This window comes from Eucyclogobius newberryi, unplaced genomic scaffold (genome assembly GCF_026437365.1).
Source record: "Eucyclogobius newberryi isolate DKJ021-1_F unplaced genomic scaffold, fEucNew1.0.hap1 SCAF_10, whole genome shotgun sequence".
In the NCBI taxonomy this organism is placed as follows: Eukaryota; Metazoa; Chordata; class Actinopteri; order Gobiiformes; family Gobiidae; genus Eucyclogobius; species Eucyclogobius newberryi.
The window spans coordinates 35,040,760-35,060,644 of record NW_027315724.1 but is presented as its reverse complement, the minus strand read 5'-3'; the positions used below and the strand labels follow the sequence as shown (position 1 = coordinate 35,060,644).

The 19,885-nt window shown below is 45.1% G+C and overlaps 1 protein-coding gene across 4 annotated transcripts in view; it reads right to left on the bottom strand.

Moving 5' to 3' along the window:
- Nucleotides 1-19,885, bottom strand: part of clcn2c (chloride channel 2c) — a 197,781-nt gene that overhangs the window by 75,994 nt on the left and 101,902 nt on the right. For 2 of the 4 annotated variants that reach the window (XM_072455762.1, XM_072455779.1), the window contains exons 6-11: nt 19,620-19,697; nt 14,506-14,529; nt 12,526-12,604; nt 11,136-11,261; nt 9,747-9,831; nt 433-534 (exon numbers count right to left, since the gene is read on the bottom strand). In XM_072455762.1, the coding sequence (XP_072311863.1) occupies nt 433-534; nt 9,747-9,831; nt 11,136-11,261; nt 12,526-12,604; nt 14,506-14,529; nt 19,620-19,697 (494 nt within the window). The remainder of the gene's footprint in view (nt 1-432; nt 535-9,746; nt 9,832-11,135; nt 11,262-12,525; nt 12,605-14,505; nt 14,530-19,619; nt 19,698-19,885) is intronic. The other 2 variants (XM_072455771.1, XM_072455788.1) reach the window with 1 other exon arrangement.

The following is a 19,885-nucleotide window of genomic DNA, read 5'->3' as shown; positions in this document are numbered from 1 at the left end:
ATGTGTTTATTTCCTGCTTTTCCAGAATCTCAAATTTGCTTAACTTAATTCAACTATTCGTGGCACAACATTTTCAGCCCAATTGTCCTCCTGTCTCTATTTTTACTCAAGAGTCTGTATTAAAGTCAAATCTGATGAACGGAGGACAAACTGGGAAAGAAAACATCTGTTATCGAACCGATATAAGTGCTAAACCGATATAACCGCGATATACCTTGCACTTTACCCACTCGTATGAACTGTAACCGAGCGCTGACACTTCAACATTAAAGCACATCTAAAGCCGCCAGCCACTTACATGCATTATTCATTAATTACATTTAAATAGGTCAATTAGGCAGGTACAATATAATAGCTGTGAGCGAGATGTTCCATCCCACACTGTAAACGTGAGCGCAGCTGTGGATTACGAGCGTCACCATGGAAACTCACTTTTTCATGAGGAATTTGTTGATAGTCTTTTGTTTCCTGATGAACTGGACAATCAGACGGTTCAAGTAGACGAACAAAGCCCCGCCAAAGCCACTGGCGATTCTGCAGAGAAGATAAAGACAAATGAAGAACATGTATCCAATCTGCAGTTCAAATAAAACACTGGCTGAGAGTAGGACCGCGGTTTAAAAACTGTCGGTTGTGATGTTGTTGCCCTTTTTAGGTTTCGTCGGCCTCTCAGACTCTCCCTCAAGGATACACACAGCTTCTTATTCATAAAGTCAATAGAACATTTAACAAAACACGTGGGAAGAGGATAAAGTCAACAATAAAGGAGCAGGGAAAAGAAACAAAGATTTGGAATCAGACCACGGGCATTGGCGCTGAAGAAAAACACATTTGAAACCATTGTGGCCTTGGAGAAGAGCGCGTGGGAGTGCGAGACGGGGCGGAGAAGAGGTTTACGTAGTTTAGCAGCGCAGTAGGAGTCTGCTGTATGCGAGCGAGGAAAGTGCACGCTGATAGAACAGGTCTGGACTGAAACGCAGACGGGCGACGCTGGTCATGTTATCGTTATTAATAAGATAAGAGGCGGGGGAACTCTGCACGGGACGCTTTTCATTTCAAAACAGGGGCGTCAATTAGTCTGCTGGTCTCATTATGATGCAATTTGAGAGAAGGCGACGCTTAAACGTACACCGAAATATAGAGGTGAAGGGATTAAAGTTGTGTTGATGTGGTGTTGATTTTTAGATGTCAAACTGTGAAAGTATCTTGTATTTATTTAAACTATTGCATTGTCAATTTGTCTAATTTTGAAAGTTGTGATGCAGCAGAAAATGTTGTCTAATCAATAAAGGCTGCATCAAATATTAGTGAAATTATCATTTCTCTTCACGGGTCTGAACTGACGTCACACGCTCGTTGCTACTGCCATCTTGAGGACGAAAGCTGCATGCTCACTGTGGGCTCTGCCGACAAAAAGTCTCAAAACAAAAGATTCTGCTTCTGTGACATCCCCAAAGACCCCGTTTGTCCAGAAATGTGTAACTGTGGTCAGGCGGGGCCAGTGGACTTACAGAAACCACTCCAGACTGGCTATTGCTAGTTTACGTAATGATTGTGTGGCTACATGCTAACAAATGTTAGCCTACTTGCAGACTGTCTTAACAAGCCTAAATTTCAACTGATGGAGAATATTTAAGAATAGTGTAAGTTTGAGTGTATCATAATTAAAAGCACAAATTGTTCATTCGTTTTATGACATTTTGATTAAATAATGTCACATCTTTGTCCAGGTAACGACAACTATATCAATAGTCGACACGTCATGATTATTCGTAATAAATCGTTTGAATATAACGTTGTTTACCCAGGTGGGCTTCTGACAAGCTAAAAATGTAAACGTTGTCAGGCTAAACAACCAAGGATTTAAAAAGGATTAAGTCAATTTAAAATACGATTTTACAACATATTGTTTGATCAATTGTAAATCAGTTGAACAACGTGTCATTTTTAGAATCTCTTGTATTACGTTTTCTGTTTCAGCCTTTTAAAATACAGGAATAAAAGACTTTGTCCTCAAGGGCAAACACTGCTCACGTTTGAATTCACAGACACAGATATGCCATCGAGACAGATTGTGAGTGATATTTCGGAGGATCCAGGTTGTGTTGTGGCCTCTTTGTGTTTGAATGTGTCTAAACTGAGCCTGGAGCAGTAAAGTAACTCCGTCAATGCCCTTGGAGGCGGCAGCTCTGACCTAGATCACTGCAAGACACTGACCTACTTTCTAAACCTGACTGAGAACCATTATCGTCCCTTATCCACGTCAATCTCACACTGTAGGATGGGAACTTAAGTGTTACTGGGGACTTTTATGGTCCTGTGTGAAGTCACCCCATTGTACGGTATAAAGAGTCATCATGGGATGGAAAAAGAGAAAAAGACAGTGGCAACCTCCATTTTAAGCAAGGTGAAACCCAGTTGTATCATACACCGGTATCATCAGTTTTATATGTCACATGTTGGTCATGGTTGAGTCCATAAGTGAGCTGTTCATTTCCCCAAAACATTCTGAAGTCACAGTGATATTATGGTTAAAGGTGCACCATGTGACTGTTCTCGTGGGGGTCCAGCCTTGTTGCTGGGAGTTATTGCTTTCTCTAGAATGTTCCAGAGTATGAAATTTACTTGTTTAAGTTTAATGTTCACTTTATTGTCCCTGTAGGAAACCTGTCAGCAGCAGTGGGCGCAGCAGTGGGCGCAGCAGTGGGCGCAGCAGTGGGCGCAGCAGTGGGCGCAGCAGTGGGTGCAGCAGTGGGTGCAGCAGTGGGCGCAGCAGAGCAGTGGGTGCAGCAGTAGGTGCAGCAGTGGGTGCAGCAGTGGGTGCAGCAGAGCAGTGGGCGCAGCAGTGGGTGCAGCAGAGCAGTGGGCGCAGCAGTGGGCGCAGCAGTGGGCATAGCAGTGGGTGCAGCAGAGCAGTGGGCGCAGCAGTGGGCGCAGCAGTGGGCATAGCAGTGGGTGCAGCAGAGCAGTGGGTGCAGCAGTGGGTGCAGCAGAGCAGTGGGCGCAGCAGTGGGCGCAGCAGTGGATGCAGCAGTGCAGTGGGTGCAGCAGTGGGCGCAGCAGTGGGCGCAGCAGTGGATGCAGCAGTGCAGTGGGTGCAGCAGTGGGCGCAACAGTGGGCGCAGCAGTGGATGCAGCAGTGCAGTGGGCGCAGCAATGGGCGCAGCAGAGCAGCAGTGGGCGCAACAGTGGGCGCAGCAGTGGGCGCAGCAGTGGGCGCAGCAGTGGGCGCAGCAGAGCAGCAGTGGGTGCAGCAGTGCAGTGGGCGCAGCAGTGGGCGCGGCAGAGCAGCAGTGGGTGCAGCAGTGGGCGCAGCAGTGGGCGCAGCAGTGGGCGCAGCAGTGCAGGGCCCAGGGCCCCATCTCCAGATCTTGGACTAGTCTAGGTCAGGACTTTGCTGGAGGATTTAAACTATTGCACATGTCAGGGTTTGATGGGGGGAAAGTGAGTCTGGAGGAATCCCAGTCCGGCCCAGGAGTCGAACCTGAAACCTTCATCAGGCCAAGTTACAGGTCCCATCTGTCAAGACGTGAGCCCCTTCACCATTCAATTATATGTTTGAGGTATTTTAAAAAGGCTCGGTACATTCATTTAGTTTTAAACGTCAAAAAACATAACGAGTCGTGTATAAGCGCTTTTCACAAGTCTGAGACCGGAGAGATTTAAGATAAGATGAGATAAGATAAGATATTCCTTTATTGTCCCACATGGGGAAATTTCATTGGTGCAACGCAGGTAGATCCAGAGGTAGATACAGAACAGATCACTTATAGGAAGTCTGAAAAACACTTTCAGTAGAAGATCTCCTATAAATAAATAAAAATTCCCATAGACAAATAAATAAATAAATACCATTGCATGTGATCCCGACAGTAATTGCACATGAATATGTGTCACGACAGCACATAGGTTGCACATGAATTGCACATGAATTCCAACAGCAATTGCACATATGACAGAATTGCACATGGTTAGGTCAGTATTGCGAGTGTTCAGTACTAACAGTTTTTGTTATAAAGTCTGACAGCAGCAGGAAGGAAAGACCTACGGAACCTTTCCTTCACACATCGAGGGTGGATCAGTCTCTCACTGAAGCTGCTCTCCAGAGCGGAGAGAGTGTCCTGCAGGGGGTGACACTCATGGTCCAGCATAGATGTGAATCTAGCCAGGACCCTCCTGTCCCCCACCTCCTGCACCGAGTCCAGAGCACAGCCCAGGACGGAGCTGGACTTCTTGATGACTCTGTCCAGCCTCTTCCTCTCCCTCTCTGTGATGCTGCTGCTCCAGCAGGCCACACCATACAGGAGGGCCGATGCCACCACAGAGTCGTAGAAGGTCTTCAGGAGTGGCCCTGTCACTCCAAAAGACCTGAGTCTCCTCAGGAGGTAGAGCCGACTCTGGCTCCTCCTGTACAGTGCGTCTGTGTTATGAGTCCAGTCCAGTTTGTGGTTCAGATGAACACCCAGGTACTTGTATGAGTCCACTCTCCCTGGATGTTCACTGGTGAGGGGGCAGTGGAGTGGCGTCTGCGGAAATCCACCACCATCTCCTTGGTCTTCCCCACGTTGATGAGGAGGTAGTTCCGCTGACACCAGTCCACAAAGTCCTGCACCAGTCCTCCGTACTCCTCGTCATCGTCGTCCGTGATGAGTCCGATGATGGCAGAGTCGTCAGAGAACTTCTGCAGGACACAGCTGTCCGTGTCATGTCTGAAGTCTGCAGCGTAAAGGGTGAAGAGAAAGGGCGCGAGGACAGTGCCCTGGGGCACCCCCACACTGCAGGTCCGAGTGTCAGACACACAGTTCCGGGCTCTCACAAACTGGGGTCGGTCTGTGAGGTAGTCCAGGATCCACTCTGCCAGGTCATACTCCACACCAGCCGTCTCCAGCTTGTCCCTCAGGAGCAGCGGCTGGATGGTGTTGAAGGCGCTGGAAAGATCGAAGAACAGAATCCTCACAGAGCTGCCAGGCTTTTCCAGGTGAGAGAGAGAGCGGTGCAGCAGGGAGATGACGGCGTCCTCCACTCCGATGCCAGACCGATATGCAAACTGCAGCGGGTCCATGGCTGAGCTCACGGTGGAGCGGAGGTGGTCCAGGACTAGCCGCTCCAGTGTCTTCATCAGGTGGGACGTGAGAGCCACTGGCCTGAAGCTGTTGAGGTCTTTGGGGCGCGGTGTCTTAGGCACAGGTACCAGACAGGAGGTCTTCCAGACCTGTGGTACCACCCTCAGCTTCAGGCTCATGTTGAAGACATGCTCCATAACTCCACACAGTTCATCTGCGCAGGACTTAAGGAGCCTGGGGCTGATGCCATCAGGTCCTGCTGCCTTCCTCACTTTAATCCTCTTCAGCTCACTCCTCACCTGTGCTGCTGTGACAGTCAGTGGTTGGCAGGGGGACCGTGTGCTGGGGGGATGGGTGAGTCCAGGCGAAGTGGGGAGCTGATGGTCCGGGGCAGATAAGCGAAGAGGAACAGACGCAGGGCATTGTCCAGCTGTGGAAGAGGGAGCATGCAGCTGTGCAGGGGGAGGGGCGGGTGACCGATCAAACCTCCAGAAGTGAGCATTTAAATCATTCACCCACTGTAGATCCCCCTCTGTCTGGGCAGGGGGGATTTTGAAGCCCGAGATGGTTTTCAGGCTCCTCCACACTCCCTGAATGTTCTTTTGCTGCAGCTGCTCCTCCATCCTCCTCTTGTAGCCGGCCTCAGCCTGCCTGATCTTCCTCCTCGGCTCTTTCTGCACAGTCCTCAGCTCCTCCTTGTTCCCTGACCTGAAGGCTCTCTTCTTCTCCTTCAACAGAGCCTTCAGTTCACGGTTAATCCATGGCTTGTTGTTTGGAAAACACTGCACCGTCCGGGAGGGAACAATGTTCTCAAAACAGAAGTTGATGTAGTCCGTGATGCACTCTGATGGTGTTGATGTCCTCCCCATGTGGGTCATAAAGCTCAGTCCAGACAGTGGTGCTGAAGCAGTCCCTCAGAGCCTCCTCGCTCTCAGCAGACCACATCCTCACCTCACGGGACACCACAGGCTGCCTGCGCACGATGGGTTCATACACAGGCCTCAGATGTACAAGGTTGTGGTCCGAGCTGCCCAGGGGAGGGAGGGGGGAAGAAGAATAAGCCTCCTTGGTGTTGGCAAAAAACAAGTCCAATGTTCTATTCTCTCTGGTGGGGCAGGTAACATACTGGGTGTATGTTGGTAGAACAGAAGAGGGAGAAGCGTGGTTAAAGTCACCAGAGATGAGGAAGAGAGCCTGTGGATGCTGTGTTTGCAGCCTACAAGTGCAGGAGAGCAGTGCTTCACAAGCATATTCAGCATTGGCAGACGGGGCCACATAGACTGCGATCAAAATCACATGTGAGAACTCCCGGGGCAGATAATATGGCCTCATGCCAATAGCCAATAGTTCAATATCCTTGTTACATAGCTGCTCCCTCACTGTGCAGTGTTCGGGTTTGGACCAGCTCGTGTTCACATACACCGCCAGACCTCCACCTCTTTTCTTCAAGCATTCTCTCGTTCTGTCCGCCCGCAGCAGATGAAAATTGTCCAAACCTACAATAGAGTCTGGCATTTCTGCTGTTAACCAGGTCTCTGTGAAAATCAAGACGCTGCTGTCCCTATAAATCCTCTGGGACCGCATGAGGCTCGCTATTTCCGTCATTTTATTTTGAAGGGACCTCACGTTACCCATGACTATGGCGGGAACCGACTTCCTGTTTGACCCTCTCTTCTCTCGGAGTTTACGTCCAGCCCGTCTGCCTCGTTGCGTTTTCCTTAGGATGTCCGCCGGGATAACGTGCCGATCTCCGGGTAAGACGACTGTTCTCCGCAGTTTCATGAGTTCCTCCTTTGTATAAACGCGGTACGGGCCGGAGCCGGGGGACTCAGAGCCAAGACACATCGCAACGACACGACGAAAACACTCAATCCAGCCGAATAAAGTCAAAACAAGTTAATTTAAAGCGATTCCAGTGCGTGTCCCGATCGTTCGTGAAGTTCCTCTTTCATATAAACGTGTATATAAACGTGTATATAAACGTGTACCGACGACACGCCGTACTTTAGCGGCGGCCCGAGGGCGCGGGGGGGGGGGCTGGTGGGCTCGCTCGGAGCTAGCTCACGTCACAACAACACAACAAACGCAACGAAAAACGCTCAAATCCAGCCGAAAAAAGTCAAAAACAGTTGAATTAAAAAACTATTCCAGCGCGTGTCCCTATCGTACAGTAAAATAGAAAAAATATACTAACTATATTTACAAAATATAGGAAATAAAGCACAATAAGTGTGAGAAAGAAGAGAGAGCGTTTACACCGGGCTGCCAGCTGTACCAGCGCCTTATGACGTATTTGCTGTCACGGTGAAGCTAAAAATACATTAGCATGCTAACGACGCACTTTCAGCTTTAGAATTAGATGAAACCAATTTTACTTAATTAATCAATCCTCCTTTTGTTCTTTTAGTTGTACCGGGGTTAGTCAAGATTCTCTTAAAAACTGTAAGGGCAACAATTGCACTTCTCTCGATGTTTATTACTTCGTGTTAAAGCGGTGATTCTTCTAAATTGGATCCTGGCGCACGGGGACCCAAACGTTTAAAGTGGATCCGGGATACTGTTGCTACAGAGATAAGTGTAATGTCAGTGACGCGGCAGTGGGCGCCAACACCGACGCAACAAAAACCTGCCAAGCACAGCGAATGAAACATGAGGGAACAAGGAGGGAGAGTCTTCAGCAGAGCGAGGAAGGACTGGGAAAGATAAAAGGAGAAAGGATCCAACTGTTCTGCTCGTCCTTTGTTGTGACAGTGTCTAAAGTTTTACCCTTCCGTTTTATTATTTAACTAAAGGCGACTTTTCTGGTGGCGCGAGGTGTTATTGTATCTCCATGAAGCCACCTAGCATTTGTTGCAGGTGTTTTTAGTCCTCAAAAGTTCTTTCACATACAGTTAATAAAGTAAAAGGTGTCATTTGAACGGGGTTGTTGACCTGCGCGTTTGATGCCATATTATGCACGTTTGATGCCATATTGTTGAACATTCCACGCAAATACCTTAAATACCCGACACAGTATCCAACGGTTTCAGACGGATGCATTTATGTACAGGGAATTTATATCATCCAACAGAGGTATAAAAGTGCCCATTACAAGACGTTTACGGGTGTCAAAACAAAGCTTTATTATTACAGTAAAAACCTATTTTATCTTTTCTAACCAGGTTTTGCAAGTGAGCTTTAAAAGAGAGCTCTTGGTCCAATATAAAGCCATGGTACTTATGTTAAACAAATGCAATAGGATCTGTCTGAGAATCATCCTCCTGTAAGTCACGCTGGTGCATTTAATACTAGTTTTAGGGACTATGCACTATGACATCACTGGGACGGGCCCTTACAGCCTTTGTCAAACAACAGTAAAGTACCGCATCATCAGCATAAACATGGTACACCACTCCAGACAGCTCAGCACAAAGACCAGTTGCATAAATGGAAAACAAAATTGGTCCTAAAATGAAACCCTATTGAGATTGAATGGGTGTTTGGCAAACCAGATTAAGGCCCGGCCAGAAATGCCGCACTGCTTCAGGATTCACAGTGGAAGGATCTACAGTGTCCACAATGACAAGGGAAATCACTGACACCTTTAGTGTTCGGAGACCGTTTTGTTCTGGACAGATACATCCTGAGCGACTTCGGAGAATCACTTCGGAGAGCATAATACCGGCAGAGAAATGCAAACTTGGTAGAAAAAAAAGTGCCCCTTCTCCTCCTTCTCCCTCTCCCGTCTCTTCAAGGAGCCCGTGGTCTAATTCTATGCCACGGAAAAGCCTGGAGGCAAAGGCAGGATAAAATAAGACGTCCCCCGGTGAGAAGGCAACTGTTGCTGTTCAATTATCCATGTAGAGAGAGAGACACACGGACCTGCCCACTGTCACACCTTTAGAAGAGGCAGCAGGGCCCCTCACAAGCGCAAGAGCGTACACGAGGCACTGCAGACCCGGAGGACACTTTGTACTAATATTCAGAGGTGATTTAAGCAGACAAGACTTACTGTACACGCACTTTGCACAGGCATTGTAACTGCGCTAGTGCCAAAGTGTCTCAGAGGATGGATATGACAGCGTCTGGCATCGAACAATTGCATTTGCGTTTACAAAAGAAGATTAAAATACATTTGCGTGTTTCAAGTTGCAGTTGAAAAGAGGAGACATATTTTGAATGATTGTTATACTATATGCGGCAATCAGACAATATTTTGTGGCATAACATCTGCGATATTAAACAATGTTGTGAGTTTTTTTTCCCCCATTTGTGTGTTTGACTTGGACAAAATGAAAAATGAATATAGTTCCAAAATATGAAATTATATAAATGAAAAATTGTGAACTGGCGATTCAGTAAATGATTCAGTAAAAATCTGGTCTCGACTCTTACTGCTGAAATTGTACACAAGATGGAGTACTGCGTTTCAAAATAGTATCAACCAAGTGCGAGTAAACAGTAAAGTAAAAAGTAGTTACCCATTACTAATCAGCGCTGCATGTATTTTATTTAGATTATATTTTTCTTCGTCTTTTTTAAACAGGGGATTTGTATTTGTGAGTACTGAGCACAAAAAGTACCAATCAGAACCATGTACGAACTGAACTTATTGGAACTGAACGAAACGTAAGCAAAGGAAACATTAAAAAAAAAAACAGCCGTTAAAAGTAAAATACTGGTAATCTGTTGTAGCACAAATACCCAATCACTGCGAATGCCGGCAGCTCCTGGAGGTCAAAGGGGAAATCCAGGCGAAATCTGGTTTTGAACAAAGCCGTAATGGTTTCTGCAAAGACGACAAATGAACCCAAGTTATACAAAAGAACTGGACGATTCCCTGCGCCCACTGAAAGCGTGTCAACAAACCGCCTTGGTAAACAATGGCTCGTTATTTTGCATTGCCGCTTTTTTTCTTCTTTGTCCCGGTCTGATTTGTTCAAAGAGGCGTACCCTTGTTAGTGCGGCAATATGTTCGAGTATTTATCAAGCTAAAAAGTTAAATATCGAGTTATTCTGAGGAACCAGACCAAACAAAGTGATGCATTTAGTAAAGCACTAATGAGTTCTTATTTTCACAGCTCGCTCAAAACTTTTCCGCATTATTGAACCCGTTACATAATCCTTCGAAGTTGTCGCTGTAATACTGTGGTTTTCATATCCAAATACCGTACTTTCCGCACTATAAGGCGCACTTAAAAGCCTTTAATTTTCTCCATAAACGACAGTGCATTTTATAATCCAGTGCGCCTTACATATGGATTAATTCTGGTTGTGCTTACCGCCCTTGAAGCGATTTTGTGTGGCACATGTTTAGTTTTGCTTAATGCGATTTATAATCCAGTGCGCCTTATAGTGCGGAAAATACGGTAGACAAAAAACACAAATGCTGTACCAATATCACATGGCTAATAACTATGCGCTTAATCTCACTACACTCTTGTACTGAACACGTCCATCTTTTGCAATTCCATCATTGATACTTTTGAGTATTTGCTGATATACGCTAAATACATAGACTTTTCGTAGACTTTTCTCTTTCAGTCTCCTTTTTTTTTTATAAGTTATTGCATCTTTTAAACTAAAGCACAACCATTATTAGGCTTTTGGTGCCAATAGTGGTCAGAAAAACATAAACCGTATTTTCCGGACTATAAGTCGCACCTTTTTTCATAGTTTTGGCCGGGATACTTATATACTTATACTTCTACTCCGGAGCGACTTATATGTGATAGTATTTGTTTTTTCACACTTGCAACCGCATTTCATACTCCAGTGTGACTTATATATATTTTTTTTATATTTTTCTTCTCTATTATGCTTTTTTTGGCTGGTGCGACTTATAGTAAGGAAAATACGGTACATATGACAGATTTGACCCAATACCAGTGTAAAAACAACTGCTAAGCCCGATTATAGTCTTGTTTATCTACGTAGTTCTATGTTCTACGTCTTATTTATGCAAGTTCAACTGCTCAAATGAGTATCTAGTCTCATTATAGTTGTATTGTCTCTACTTTATTATTCAAACGTTTTATTGCCATCATCGTAATCACCTTTGTCCGCCTCACCACTTGCACTTGGCAACGTTACCTTCATCTTTGTTCCACACGGCCAAAACTCTGAAAATGAAGGCACTGAAAGTAGCAGCAAAAAAACCCCTCCAGTAGTTTCTCACGGCGAAGAACGTGGACGTTACTTCGATGCTGAACAAGACGCCTGCGACACAAAAAGCAACAGGTTAAAGACTATTTATAAATCCGTGTGGCGCTGGAGAGACGTCCAACTGTTTGCCAGATGCGGCGCCGACGACTTACGCCGGGTAATTTTTGACGCGCCGTCGCACCCTGTGATGTTTACAGACACAGCATCGGGTGCAATTTCACGTTCAGGTGTCTCAGAGACTTCGTGCTTAATTTGAGCGAAATGAGGGGTACGATATGGAAGCAGGCGGAGGACGAAAACAAACTAAACGGAAAGATATGGGCGAGTTGGCTTGGCTATTTTAAATTTATTACTGATGACATTGTTCTGATGAGTTAATTTAAAATGCATTTAAAAGGAATATTCACACATTTTGAAGTAGATTACATGGAAATAGATCACAACTCATGGAAAAATGTCATCGTTATTGTTCGCAGATAATATGAGAATATAGGTCCCTGATAAAAAAGGTCCGGCGCCTTCTGTCTCGTGCCAGTCATGCCTCAGGTCATGGCTCGAGGGTCAGGTCACCTCCGAATGAGAATCTTTGGATCTGTGATGGTTGTTCTATCTCTTTTGGAGCTGATTTGATAGTAATGATGTGCATACATGTCAGTTTATGTCACTGCCATTAAAAGCATGTGTTTTGTCATTGTTCTGGAGGAAGAGGGACAGATGCCTTTGTCAGGGAAAGTGATTATTTACTGTGCACGAGTAAAGAAAGATCCACCTTTTGAGAAAGACAAACTGTTCAATGTCATTATTTCTCAGTAATTGTTCGTAGAAATTCCGCAACAATTTGGCGTCACGAACAGGATCCTTCCATTGAAAATAAATAAAAACCTAACAATTGCATGTATTTTGTCATTATTTGTTAGAGACTTGCTCCACAAACTTGCCCTTACCTTGCATCACTTTCTGAAGCTACTGTGAAAAAATGATTTCACTTCATGCCAGCAGAGCAGATATTAAACTTTGTGCAATGTTTTGTTTGCTGTAGATGTGTAGAGCAATTCCAAGGATACTGACCATAAACCAGGTCAACAAATCTACACTCTAAGCTGGAAGACGGGTCAGAATTCACTTTGTGTACTTGTAGTGTACTTGTACAGGCCGCATTGACATCTCAGGGGTGAACATACAGGTGACCCGGATTCAACATTTATACATTGTGCCCGTTGTAACTTGCTGCGTGAAAGTTCGACCACAAAGAGTCGTCTAAACATAGCGATCCAATGTCCTACTTCACGGAAAATGAAGTTGTTGTACTTTGGCTTACCTCCTATAGGGGCAGCGAAGCAACAGCCCACCCCCACGGCACAGGCGGCTGCCAACATCTCAATGTTTCGGGACTCGTTCTGCAACAAAAAGAACACATTTATGTCAGTAGTGTAATAATTCATCTCAGTCGTTTCCCTAATACACCAGGGTGGCTACTGAAACTTTAAATAATCATCATTCAAATTAATAGTGGTTTAAAGTAAAATAATACATTGATATTAAGAGTTAAAAAAGGCATTTTGTTAACATCAAGAACAGAATAAAGATTTGGAGCCAACATGCAATTTATGATTTTAATGTAATCTGGGAAATTAAATCATATCTGGAGTTTAATGTAATCTGAGAAGTTTAATCATATCTGGAGTTTAATGTAATCCGGAAAATTGTTAAATTAAATCATATCTGTATGTTAATGTACACGTGTATTTTTTTATCCTCATCTTGATTGAAATATATATAACCAAACTAAAGGTCATTCTCATTCCGTGTCCAGATGACTAGGACTGAATGCTTTTCTCCGATGGAACACTCCTGGACGAACGAGCGATCACAGCGAGCGGTTTAGGAAACGCAAACGATCAAAATGTTTCATGTTAAGGTTTTTGTCACTCGCAGACTCGGTCACAGAGGGAAGAGGAACCGCAATAAGTAGTACTTTTACTTCAATAAAAATACGACTCAATCGCACGTCAAAGCTTGTCGGCACGTATGATCACCGCCCACTTCTGTTAATGCACGCCGCGCTTTGTAAACGAGGTGAAATCTGGCACGGACCTCGAGGGAGAACGAGCAGATTTCATTCAAATTTAGTATAAAAAATTAAAACCTTCAATTACAGAAACGAGATGAAACAAAGTCATCGCTTCAGGGGCGGCGACAAAAACGCAAAGACGTCCGCACAGCGCTGCTTTATGAGGAATGAATACACCTCTAATCAAACGAAGACTGGGGAACTGCATGGCTTTGGGGCACGAAGACCCTGTTGCATTGTGGGAAGGGGAGCGCCTGATCCGACTTCCCTCAGCCGCGCGGAGGTGATGGAGTTTGCTAAGTAGGTGTATTAGCTTCACGCAGAAGGTGCACGCGGAGGAGCTTATCCAGGTTTGACGCAGCGAGCGAGACGCAGTAGAAGAAGTCAGGAAACGGCTTACCCTGCAAAACACGCTCAACTTCAGATTAACCTGCGGAATAGTGCGTCATTTTGCCAGAGCTCGAGTGAACTAAAATTTGATCGACTTTAGACTTTTTAACGCTTTATCTAGATGTACAAATGCAAATAGTCAAATATATACAGATACTTTTACTACTGCGCGAGTGAGAAGATAAAACAACCTTTATTTGTCTAAATTCCAATGTTCCAACACAGATTAGGTACAGAAGTATAATAATAAAAAATTATACATTTGGGGGGGAAAAAAACTCTTTTTTTTTTTTTTTTTAAATAAAAGTATTAAAAAAAAACTTACAAAAAATAAAATGCATTAACAAACTTACACAATTGAAAAAAAAAATCTAGGGGACAAAAACTTCATACTGACAATATTAAATGATTTGCATTTGCATTTCTTGCACCGCTCCTTCAAGTATGATTTTGTTTTCTCGTATTTATGGTCTATCAATGTCATGTATTTGTCCGATTCCAATTAAACTAAAACCTTAAAATCACATTTGAAATTCATTTTACGTCCAAACTGTGACTCCAACTCTGTTTTTTTACTTAATTACTCTTACTTAATTAACGTCAAGCTCATTTGAACACATTCAGTCTCATGCAACTTTCCATTGTACATGCAGGTTTTTGCTTCAGATCTGTGGAGCGGCGACCCGGCACACAGTAAGACTTTAAAGGTACTTTTGAGCCGTGAATAAATAAATGTAATACACCTTTAAAGTCTACTGTGTCAAAACCACTCAGCATTTAAAATATCATAGCTTAGAATAAGACACGGAAGAACATTGTGAATATCCTGTGAGTTACCTTTGACCACAGAAGGCTAGGATCCTTCAGGCAGCAGGAAAAACAGAGTAAAGTCATTAGCCAAGACGCCTGACGAAAAACACCCGGGTTTGAAATGAACAACCAATACGTCTGCTGGCATTTGATATAAAACAGCTCTTCTGGTCTTTACATGAATTCACAATTGAATTTTGACATGGGCGATATTGCAAAACACGACAACACTTTGGTTTTGTTTTTTACTGTTGCCATTGAAGTTTGGTGGTGATGTGAATGCACCGAACTTAAAATCCAGTGTAGGTGCAGTGCAGTTGAAAAAAAAAAAAAAAAGAGTATGCGCGGGAAATTAGACTGCAGATGAGTAGACAGTTTACAAAAATGCATTTAAATGAGGTAAACATGCCAAACAAATGGACCTGCCCATTTTAATTGAAGTGAGCTCCAGTGTCTCATTTTTATTCAGTCAAAGTCACTGCTTCAAACTTAAAATTTGATCAAATGCTTTTGAAAATCTGCCGTCATTTCTCCTCGCTTCCAAGAGGACGAACTGCCCCAGCCTGGCCAGTGGTGGTATTGCACCCTCAGTCAGTTCAGTTCATTTGACAGAACTCAAACGTGAACCAGACGGACGAGCACTCAACTCCATTGCTTAGTTAAATCCAGCTGTCACTCACTCAGAGTCCCAGAGGAGCTGACCAATGGGAGAAGAGGGCGGGTGGGTTGGCGCTGACGGCAGCATTACGGCAAATAGAGAAGTAATAGTGAATCCCGCAATTACGCTACGACCAACACAGCAGATAGTCAGATGAAATGCGATTTGTATCAGTATAACGGCCGGCCCTAATTGAACTTGCATAATACAGTGGCGCAGAGGCCGTCGACAAGCCCACGAGTCAATTAGCATATTCGAACATTAGCATAAAGTACAGAGGTTTGTGAGGACTGGTGCACAGGGACACTTCACACATATCAGACTCTCTAATGCAACTGCAGCAGAGAGGAAGGAGAGAGGAAGGAGACGAGGGGAAGGAGACGAGGGGAAGGAGACGAGGGGAAGGAGACGAGGGGAAGGAGGAGAGAGGAAGGGGAAGAGAGGAAGGAGATAATGATTAGGTGAAAGAGAGAGGATAGAGGAGAGAGGATAGAGGAGAGAGGATAGAGGAGAGGAGCGGTGCAGGTAACAAAGGAGGTAATGGGGGCCACGGGGGAGAAAAGTCATGCAAAACGCTCAGAACTAAATAATAATGAGGATAAAACAGTGTTTGTATTTTTAAACAGGTTTTCAGTTTTGTCAATTGAAATGTAAGATGTTTGAGACTTTGTTACTTAAAGTGTCTTTTCTGTCTCTGCTAAAGCTGGAATAACAAGACGTTCAAACGATGATCGTTTGTAAAAGAATAAGAATAAAGTCAAAACCCCAATTAGCCCCAACAGTGAGTGTCGTGAAGACTTTTGTCGTGTGGTGAAGACGTTTGTCGCGTCGCGAAGACGTTTGTCGCGTCGCGAAGACGTTCGTCGCGTCGCGAAGACGTTCGTCGCGTCGCGAAGACATTTGTCGTGTCGTGAAGACGTTTGTCGCCCCGTGAAGACGAAGACGTTCGTCGTGTCGTGAAGATGTTTGTCGTGTCGTGAAGACGTTTGTCGTGTCGTGAAGACGTTTGTCGCCCTGTGAAGACGAAGACGTTCGTCGTGTCGCGAAGACGTTTGTCGTGTCGTGAAGACGTTTGTCGCCCCGTGAAGACGAAGACGTTCGTCGTGTCGCGAAGACGTTTGTCGTGTCGCGAAGACATTTGTCGTGTCGCGAAGACGTTTGTCGTGTCGCAAAGACGTTTGTCGTGTCGTGAAGACGTTTGTCGCCCCGTGAAGACGAAGACGTTCGTCGTGTCGCGAAGACGTTTGTCGTGTCGCGAAGACATTTGTCGTGTCGCGAAGACGTTTGTCGTGTCGCAAAGACGTTTGTCGTGTCGTGAAGACGTTTGTCGCCCCGTGAAGACGAAGACGTTCGTCGTGTCGTGAAGACATTTGTCGTGTCGCGAAGACGTTTGTCGTGTCGCGAAGATGTTTGTCGTGTCGCGAAGACGTTTGTCGCCCCGTGAAGACGAAGACGTTCGTCGTGTCGCGAAGACGTTTGTCGTGTCGCGAAGACATTTGTCGTGTCGCGAAGACGTTTGTCGTGTCGCAAAGACGTTTGTCGTGTCGTGAAGACGTTTGTCGCCCCGTGAAGACGAAGACGTTCGTCGTGTCGTGAAGACATTTGTTGTGTCGTGAAGACGTTTGTCGCCCCATGAAGACGAAGACGTTCGTCGTGTCGCGAAGACGTTCGTCGTGTCGCAAAGACGTTCGTCGTGTCGCGAAGACGTTCGTCGTGTCGCGAAGACGTTCGTCGTGTCGCGAAGACGTTTGTCGTGTCGTGAAGACGTTTGTCGTGTCGCAAGGACGTTCGTCGTGTCGCAAAGACGTTTGTCGCCCCGTGAAGACGAAGACATTCGTCGTGTCGTGAAGACGTTTGTCGTGTCGCAAGGACGTTCGTCCTGTCGCAAAGACGTTTGTCGCCCCGTGAAGACGAAGACATTCGTCGTGTCGTGAAGACGTTTGTCGTGTCGTGAAGACGTTTGTCGCCCCGTGAAGACGAAGACGTTCGTCGTGTCGTGAAGACATTCGTCGTGTCGTGAAGACGTTTGTCGTGTCGTGACAACGTTTGTCGTGTCGCAAAGACGTTCGTCGTGTCGCAAAGACGTTCGTCGTGTCGACGTTCCTCGTGTCGCGAAGACGTTTGTCGTGTCGTGAAGACGTTCGTCGTGTCGCGAAGATGTTCGTCGTGTTGTGAAGACGTTTGTCGCCCCGTGAAGACGAAGACGTTCGTCGTGTCACAAAGACGTTCGTCGTGTCGCAAAGACGTTCGTCGTGTCGCGAAGACGTTTGTCGTGTCGACGTTCGTCGTGTCGCGAAGACGTTCGTCGTGTCGCGAAGACGTTCGTCGTGTCGCGAAGACGTTTGTCGTGTCGTGAAGACGTTCGTCGTGTCGCGAAGACGTTTGTTGCGTCGTGAAGACGTTCGTCGTGTCGCGAAGACGTTTGTCGTGTCGCAAAGACGTTCGTCGTGTCGCAAAGACGTTTGTCGTGTCGTGAAGAAAACAAAATGAGCCGTAAGAAAATAAAGCCTGAATTTGTGATTGCTCTGCCCCTAGTGGCTGACACATACTGTAAGTGCTAAACTGTGTGTCCAGTGAAGCTCAAGGGATTAAACTCATATTTGCACGATTGGTCATCTTAAAAATGTACTGACAAAAAAGTTTTAATAATGAAGTAAAAGCTGCACTATATAATTTCTCTGATCGGTGGTCGTCTCCATGGAGATATTATTGCTGCGCCTCAAATATTCCACAGCGTGCCATTAAAACGTGTATCTTTCATCTATTCAATTAAAGGTACTTTTATTGCTCTGTAAAACCCAATGATGGATTGAACAGATGACTTAAATAGTGCAGCTTTAGTAAGTTGACAAAAGTACACACTTCTAACAGACAGCGGGGAGGGCATATGGTTTGGACAAAAACAGCAAAAAACACAAAAAAACATCAGATATAAACATAATATGAGACGGAAGAAAAGAGAAGAGATGATTCTGATATAGTATATAAAGCATTTGTTATTAAGCTGTTGTGATCGCAGATTCTGCTTTAAAATGTCATATTTCTGGACATTATTAAGTCATAACATTTCTAGACTGTATGTGGACTGTAGCAATAGCTTTGATTAAATATGGAGAGGCACAGTCCACATTTCTCCGCTCGCGCTGAGCTTTGAACAAACGAGACACAAAAGGCACTGATCAAAAACAGCATCTTGATCGAGTGAATTGTTTATGTTTTGGCCGAGTTGAACGCTTTTCCTCCAAGTATCATCATCCTCCGGGTTTGAAGACGATCTGTTATACAAACGCACTTTTCAAACGTTTATGAAAGTGCATTATTCTGGTCTCGTTGATCCGGACGGCGGCACGAGCGCGTCCGCGGGCACGAGCGCGTCCGCGGGCACGAGCGCGTCCGCGGGCACGAGCGCGTCCGCGGGCACGAGCGCGTCCGCGGGCACGAGCGCGTCCGCGGGCAGTGGGCTTTATTTATTCAAGTACCACTGGTGTTTGTGGAGAGGCGAAATCCTCCACACGTCAATCATGCACAGCTTTCACGTCAGACGCTGTTGTATAATCGCCTTTATAGACAGTGTTTTGGGGCAATTTTGATACATTTTTAAACATTTCTTGTCGGGCGATTCTTCTGCAGCAACATTTCAAACCTAAAACCATGTGAAAGGTGGTTGTTGACCGAAAACAAGGCATTTTCAAGTCTTTTTCAAGTCATTTTTCAAGTCATTTTCAAAGTCTTTTTCCAAGTCTAGTAGTCCAGTAAAAATGTGGAAATGTCAAGGGTTTTCCTTCGTTACGCATCAACAATCGGCTGCTTTTACAATATTTTACAAATATCTGGAAGCGTGTCCCGTCTCCCCGATTTCCGATGGGTGTGCTTAACAAATGTATGCGTCAAAGCAACCAGCAAACACCAACAGAAACATCACAGAGGAAAGCGAAACGGCACGGACTTACGCAGAATCATCGAGCGAAGTGCTAAATTCTGGATATCAGAGGCAAAAATTTTAAGACGTGGATTTTGCTCTGAAAGTTATGAGGAAACTTAAAGGTGCACTATGTAACATTTGCGTTGGACCCACTTGTCTTCATGGACCGGCTTTGTCTTCATGAGAATATTATTGCGTGCCTGCGATGCTCCACAATATGGCATTTACTGTTCTACCTTCATGGAGACGAGCAGACAGTAAAACGTCGAGTTACAGGTCAGATTGGAGCAGCGGTGACCCCATGATCCCCCATGATCATGTTTTTGAATGTATTTTAGAGCAATAACACACCTGTCATTGAATAATACACAATAACATGAAGACAAGCAGGTGGCAGAAAGGCTGTATAATGCGCCTTAAACTTTAACTACTCTCCCGCGTGTATTATAATTTATATTTCAGTTTGATCATATGCCACGTCTATGATGGGGTCAATCGACTAGACAATGGACGGTTTCTGCAATGATGAGGAGATAAAAGTGACACTCGACAGTAACTTACCTCATAAATTCCTCCAAACAAAGACATGAACTTGCTGAGAAGAGCGGCGCACAGACTGGCAATGTGGACGAACGGCCCCTGGGGGAGACAAAGCACACTTTTTATCATCTCTCTTTATGCCTTCTCCTATTCTGGACCGCTGGGCCTTAAATCACTGCTAATCACACTTTTGTACAAACGGAGAGGTCAAGGTTTAGGTTCAGAAAAATCCCCCCTTTTACTTATTCAATGTATTCAACTTGTTTAATTAAACAAACAAATTTTGT